This window comes from the organism of the source record quoted next, unplaced genomic scaffold, assembly GCF_019419815.1.
Source record: "Pyrus x bretschneideri cultivar Hongxiangsu unplaced genomic scaffold, Pyrus_bretschneideri_v1 Contig69, whole genome shotgun sequence".
Classification (NCBI taxonomy): Eukaryota; Viridiplantae; Streptophyta; class Magnoliopsida; order Rosales; family Rosaceae; genus Pyrus; species Pyrus x bretschneideri.
Window position 1 is genome coordinate 1,484,497 of NW_025999808.1, and position 6,995 is coordinate 1,491,491.

Sequence of the window (6,995 nt, forward strand, 5' to 3'; positions counted from 1 at the left end):
GAGATGACCTCTGCCAATAAGGATTTGAAAATCCTTCTCGACCGAGACTTGGATAGATAACCAGTCGGCCTCGACGCAGTGCTGTTTATCCAAACTGAAGGTGCTTCGGGAACGGCTGATTCTACGGCAACAGTGCTGTTTATCCAAACTGAAGATGTTCGCCGGTTGCCTTCACAGTGCTGTTTATCCAAACTGAAGATGTGTCGGCGGAAAAAAGAAAATAAAAAATCTCAAGATGTTTGAGAGGTTTTGCGCAGGGCAGTTGTGTGTTGAATTGGAGGTCTTCTCTATGGTGTTCGCAGCCTTGTATTTATAGAAGCAGATGTGTGGTGCGGCTTCACTTGTGTAGAATTTGATTTTAATTCAAACTCATCAGCTAGAGTCTAGGTCAAAGACTTCTCAAGGTAAGCAACAACCTATCTTTTAGATATCATTTATCTTTAAACGATCCGCTGGATATAGCCAATATTAGGCTTAGATAATCCAATATATATTAAGAGATAATATTATGATTAAAACCACAATATTATTCCTTAATAATAATTGAAAATTATCTCAACCACTTTATCATCCAACGGTCTAGAACTTTACTCATCTAACGGCATTGATTGTATGGGCCGATAGCGTAAATTTAGGTCCAAACATTGCCCCCCAGTTTCCTTGAGCTTCGGCCCATAAGCCGAATGGTTAAGGAAATTAAGTCTTTCCAGCCAGTCAGGAGTACCTCGACCACCTACTTATCAGGCCGAGAGAAACCTGTTGCTGTGTTGAGCCGAGAGAACATGATCCTGGCTTCTTTTGACCAAAGAACAACTCATGGTTGAAGAGAAGTGATAAGCAATCATGAACCAAGGTCGAGAAGAATTAGGGGGTAGGAAAAATAATTTGGGGTCAATAGTTCGGCCGAACTTTCTTTTATTCGGCCGAAGAATTGTATTCGACCAAATAGTTTTGTAAAGTGGGCCGAGGCCGAGGCCAAGAAGAATTGGGTGTAGAACCGATATATATATATATATATACATATATATCCCATTGTATTCGGCCAAACTTTCTTTTATTCGGCCAAAGAATTGTATTCGGCCATATCGTTTTGTAAAGTGGGCCGAGGAACATTAGCTAGAAACGTTTCGTGGCCGAGGAACTTCATTGTCGGCCGAGGTCTTAAAGTGGCCGAAGACCATCATCACATATATATGAATCCAAAGCCACAAAAAACAAAATCAAAACTTGGCCCATTGGCTTTGGAATAATGTTGTCGGGCATGCATATTTCTATCACCCTTTTTTTTTTCCCCCCGGGGGCTCAATGCTCATTGCCCCCCCTGTATTTTCTTAAGTATCGGCCAAGAGGCCGAATGGTTAAGAAAGTAATTTAGCACATGAAAATAAAAGTGGCCGAACCATAAATAGGAGGAGGCCAACGATGCTTTATTCCAAGCCGAGATCTTATAATATCAAAATTCTCAAATTGATTTCGCTCTAGGCCAAATAAAGAATTTTCTCCAAATATTTGTAACTTGGTGAAAATTTTTTCATTTTCGGCCGCCGAATGTGTTGAACAATTATTATGCCCCACACGCATAATTTCGGCTTTTAATTCAAACAACTTAGCCGAATGAGATTTCTCTATATCGGTGTTATCACTAATAATCATATTGATTGGCGTAGTTTCGGCATCTAAAACCATGTCTCCAATTACCATATCAATTGATGTGGTTTTATGGTCCGAAGTCGTGTATCGGTATTGTTCGTCATTGGAACACTCCTCTAAAGAAACATTTTCTGAGTCAATTCTTGGCTCAGAAACTTGAGCATTTTCTTCTAGGCCTACCACACTTTCAGTCTCGACCGAAAAAATAGGTGGCCTTTGTTCCTCGACCACATGAACAATTTTCTTAAGCCGATGTCTGATTACGGCCGAAGCGGAAAATTGCCCCCCAGTCTTTTCAACCAACCATTCCTCAAATGGAATTGATTTGTAGTCGAAAACGTAAGGAAAATATTTTCCATCTAGCCAGGCATTAAATCGAGCCCTGTCTTCATTTACCCATTGCTCTTGCAGGGCAACATGAGCTTTTATTCTCAACATGTAAGCGAATGACTTTTGCAACTCTTTATGGCCACGAAGAACTTTTTCCACTTCCAAAGATCTTTTCCGTTCTTCATTGTGTTTTTTCAATTCCTCTAGGCGCTCGTACAATCGGCTACGTTGAGCCAGATTGGAATCTTGATATATCATATGAACTTCGTAGTTTTAGCACTGGGTCCCACTGGGCGTGCCAAAATGTTGACCCTAAAAATTACAAAACCTACGTGGCGCGCAGGCCAAGTAACTAATAAGCTAACTACGTCCTTCGGTTGAATGCGGGGCGTGCCAACTCGTCGGCCGAGCTCGGCCGAGGAGTAAAATTTGTTGATGTTGCGTTGAGCGCGTCGGTGACTTCTTTATCTTACGATTGCGGCCGAGGAAGGAACAAATCTCGGCCTTTGGATTCTCGAGCCTGAAGACAAGGCTGCTAGTTCTACGAAGTTCAATATCAAATTCGGCTCTCAGGGTGCCGAATGTAGTAACTTGGTAACACCTCACTTCGCCGAGAAGGCTAATGAGATGACCTCTGCCAATAAGGATTTGAAAATCCTTCTCGACCGAGACTTGGATAGATAACCAGTCGGCCTCGACGCAGTGCTGTTTATCCAAACTGAAGGTGCTTCGGGAACGGCTGATTCTACGGCAACAGTGCTGTTTATCCAAACTGAAGATGTTCGCCGGTTGCCTTCACAGTGCTGTTTATCCAAACTGAAGATGTGTCGGCGGAAAAAAGAAAATAAAAAATCTCAAGATGTTTGAGAGGTTTTGCGCAGGGCAGTTGTGTGTTGAATTGGAGGTCTTCTCTATGGTGTTCGCAGCCTTGTATTTATAGAAGCAGATGTGTGGTGCGGCTTCACTTGTGTAGAATTTGATTTTAATTCAAACTCATCAGCTAGAGTCTAGGTCAAAGACTTCTCAAGGTAAGCAACAACCTATCTTTTAGATATCATTTATCTTTAAACGATCCGCTGGATATAGCCAATATTAGGCTTAGATAATCCAATATATATTAAGAGATAATATTATGATTAAAACCACAATATTATTCCTTAATAATAATTGAAAATTATCTCAACCACTTTATCATCCAACGGTCTAGAACTTTACTCATCTAACGGCATTGATTGTATGGGCCGATAGCGTAAATTTAGGTCCAAACAATATATTTATTTTTTTGTCAAACGATAGATTTGTTACTTAAAATCCTATTTTGATTGCTGTTGCCCGTTGATTGTGTTAACAAGCTATACTAGCATACTAACGGGTGGATTAACTCAAACCCTAACCTCTGTTGATAATAAAGAATAATAATAATAAAAAATAAAAAAATAAAGCTTTTAGCCTCATTTCAGACCCCAATCAAACATCTAAAATACATTAGCTTGTAAATATTAATAAAGTCTAAAACTCAGAATGAAAAAAATTCTAAGCTCAAATGAGACTAATGGTGATACCTAATTTAACTCTTAAATTTAACTCTTGCAAATAAAGAGTTTCATACCAAATTATAATAACTGATGCAATGCGCGACTTCCTGTAAGTTTTTTTTAAGATAGCGTCTACTCTACTCTCTAAGGTTGAGAGTCATGGTTGCAATCATACCCTCTTCCGCAGAATAGGAAATCAATATTAAAACTTTACTCAAATCAATATTCTAGTAGTATATTTAAGCTTTTGGTGTGAGAGAAATGTTTGAGTCCTTGTCGCCCCCAACCCCAACCTCTCACCCCTCCTCTTCTTCACCGTCCCTATCTCTGCACTCGATCTTCCTGGTTCTTGTTGTGGTTGTTGCTTTTGTTTTCTTTGAAAACATCGAGTACCGGAGCACACCCTCTTTTTATATATCTCCCTTCTTTTTTCCGTTCTTTTTTTTATTTCTATGTATAAAATTTTCCCACTTCCATAAAATAAACAAAAGCAGAAAAACCACAATCAGTTTTAAATTTGCTTCCCAGTTTCATAAATTAATTTTATATAAAATAAAAAAACATTTTTAAAATTTTCCTCCTTGTTTTCTGTTTTTCTTTTGATGTGCCCATGGCTGGTTTGGATTTAGGCTCAGCTTCTCGCTACGTTCACCAGCTTCACAGGCAAGACTTGCAGCTCCAACAACAACATCAACAGCAAACCGATTCTGAAGACGATGCAGTAGCCAACAGGTCAACGGGCCAGTTCTCATCAGGAGATGATCATCAGGGTGGCCTCAACCTCGGAGGCATCAACGGTGGGTCAGGAGAGATCGTGGTCCGCCGGCCTCGAGGCCGTCCACCAGGATCCAAAAACAAGCCAAAACCACCGGTCATCATCACAAGAGAGAGTGCAAACACTCTCAGAGCACATATTCTGGAGGTAGGCAACGGCTGCGACGTCTTTGACTGCGTCGCCACGTACGCCCGGCGCCGCCAGCGTGGGATCTGTATTTTGAGCGGCAGTGGCACCGTTACTAATGTGACCTTGCGGCAGCCGGCCGCAGTAGGGGCCGTAGTAACCCTTCATGGAAGGTTTGAGATTTTATCCCTTTCAGGGTCTTTTTTACCACCGCCTGCCCCGCCCGGGGCCACAAGCTTGACCATATTCTTGGCCGGCGGGCAGGGGCAGGTTGTCGGGGGAAGCGTTGTTGGGGAGTTGACCGCGGCAGGGCCCGTTATTGTGATCGCCTCATCGTTTACTAATGTTGCTTACGAGAGGCTGCCTTTGGATGAAGAGGAGCAGTTGCAGGTGCAGGATCCCCAGGGATCCGGGGGTAGTGGTGGCGGTGGTGGTGGAGTTGGTGGTGGTAGTGTTGGGAACAACCCTTTTCCAGACCCGTCTTCGGGGCTTCCATTCTTCAATTTGCCGTTGAATATGCAAAATGTTCAGTTGCCAATCGATGGGTGGGCTGAAGATGGAAATAACTCAGGGGGTCGTCCACCATTCTGATTTTCTGAAGGATCATCGGCGATGTTTAATTTTAGGACCTTAATTAATTTAGATTCGAAGCTGCTTCTGCGTGCGTTGTGGAGGGCTAAGTGCATATTGGATGAGACAAGCTTTGTTGGAGATACAAGGTAAGCAAATTTCACGGACTAGCTATCATCGTTAACATCACGCCCATGTTTTGCAACTTAATTTGTTCCTGTTGGTTCAAGCTAGTACCACTTCCCATGTTTAAATTTTATTTATTGTTCTTTTCTGAACCCCATATGTTCTTCTTCTTCTTCTTCTTCTTCTTCTGCTTCTTTTTTCATATGTCTTTTGTTTCAATGAATTTTCGATCGGTGTCTTGGATTCATGGAAATAGTCTTCTGATCAGTTTATCATGATTGTGGGTATTCACTACTCTTACTTTTCCTTCATATGGAATGGTTTGAGGTTTCAGCTTTAAACGGCTAGCTACCTGGCAATTATTTCTCTACGTTCAGAAAGTAGCAGAAGTCCCGGAATTTAGGGGGTTACTAATAGATCCACCAGATTTTTCACTTGCCTTTTCTTTATTTTATGCTTATTTTAGCAGGATTATCTTTGGAACAGTTACACACACACACACACTTTGTCACCTTCAACAGATCGCATAGTTTTCTGTCTTCTATGACTACATTGTAAGACTGTCTGAAGTAAATCTTGTAGGATATTTGACTTGGTATCTGTTTTTCTTTTTCGTTGTTTTCATGAAACATTAATAAGAAATAAGCGTAATTTAGCCAATGATCAATAAAAACTTTACTATTAAGCCATATATCAATGACATATTTTTGTTTTGGACTTAATCAATGATTTATTTTTATTAATTAGGCATAAGTTAATGATGAATGCCACATAGGCTTTAAGTCATTATAAGTAGTTATAATTTAACTATTCTATTATTCACCTCTCTCTTTCTCTCTCTATAAATGTTATATGGGCTTAAACTATTATAAATATGAATTTAGATCATCTCCGGATCAATTTGTGGAGATCCTCTGGGTCGATGGATCTCATCCATTGATACAAATCCAATGGCCAAAATCTCTTATCCTTCCTCTTTTCCCCTCAACTCTTCTGTTTCTCCCTCACTTCGAAGCTCTCAACCTCGCACCACCAACTCCTCAAATTCCAAAATAAATTCAACACACCCAACCCACAACCACCAATTGCAAGTCCCTCACCTCGCCCTCTCCAAAATCAGCCCCATCACCACCACATCCCTCAGTTGCAAGTCCCTTGACCTTAAAATCTCAGTCGATGTTAATGAAACAATAAAGAGAGGGGTCGTGCAAACCAAAGTCTTTTGGTTGTAAAGATCTTTTTCATAACTATGGAAGAATTAGAGAGAGAGAGAGAGAGAGAGAGAGAGAGAGAGAGAGAGAGAGAGAGAGAAATCTCAAAGATGAAGAAGAAGAAAGAGATGACAAATAAAAAACTAAAACAGTAAGGGATAGTGAAAAAATAAATCAGACTTAGAGCACAGATGACCTGCAATTGAATTTGGGGGTTGTTAACAACGGTGGGGTGTGGGGGTGCGAGGGAGAAATAGGAGTTAAGGGGGAAGAGAGGCGGGGGAAGAGGATTCGACCGTTGGATTTCTATTCCTATATAATTGATCTTGAGAGAATCTGAATCCAATAAATAGTTAGAATATGTATATTCTATCACTCTCTCTCTCTCTCTCTCTCGCCCTACGTTTACATGAAGGAGTCTACTCAAGTAAAAAAAAAAGGAACCAAGAAACGGACACTGCATTGCAGTGTTCGAATCCAAATTTAAAAAACAGAACCAGGAAACGGACACTTCATTGCAATGTCCGAATCCAATTGTAAAAAAACAAAACCAGGAAATGGACACTGCATTACAGTGTCTGAATCTAAATGTAAAATACAGAGCTAGGAAACGGATATTGCATTATAGTGTCTGAATCTAAATGTAAAATCAGAAGTCGCGTGAGGTGTGTA

The 6,995-nt window shown here is 40.7% G+C and overlaps 1 protein-coding gene across 1 annotated transcript; it reads left to right on the forward strand.

The window, feature by feature from the left end:
• The first annotated feature begins 3,706 nt into the window (after positions 1–3,706).
• Positions 3,707–5,269, forward strand: LOC103939059 (AT-hook motif nuclear-localized protein 23-like). The gene has a single exon (XM_009349113.3). The coding sequence runs from the start codon at positions 4,126–4,128 to the stop codon at positions 5,005–5,007; it is 882 nt and encodes a 293-aa protein (XP_009347388.2). The 5' UTR covers positions 3,707–4,125; the 3' UTR covers positions 5,008–5,269.
• The last annotated feature ends 1,726 nt before the right edge of the window (positions 5,270–6,995 follow it).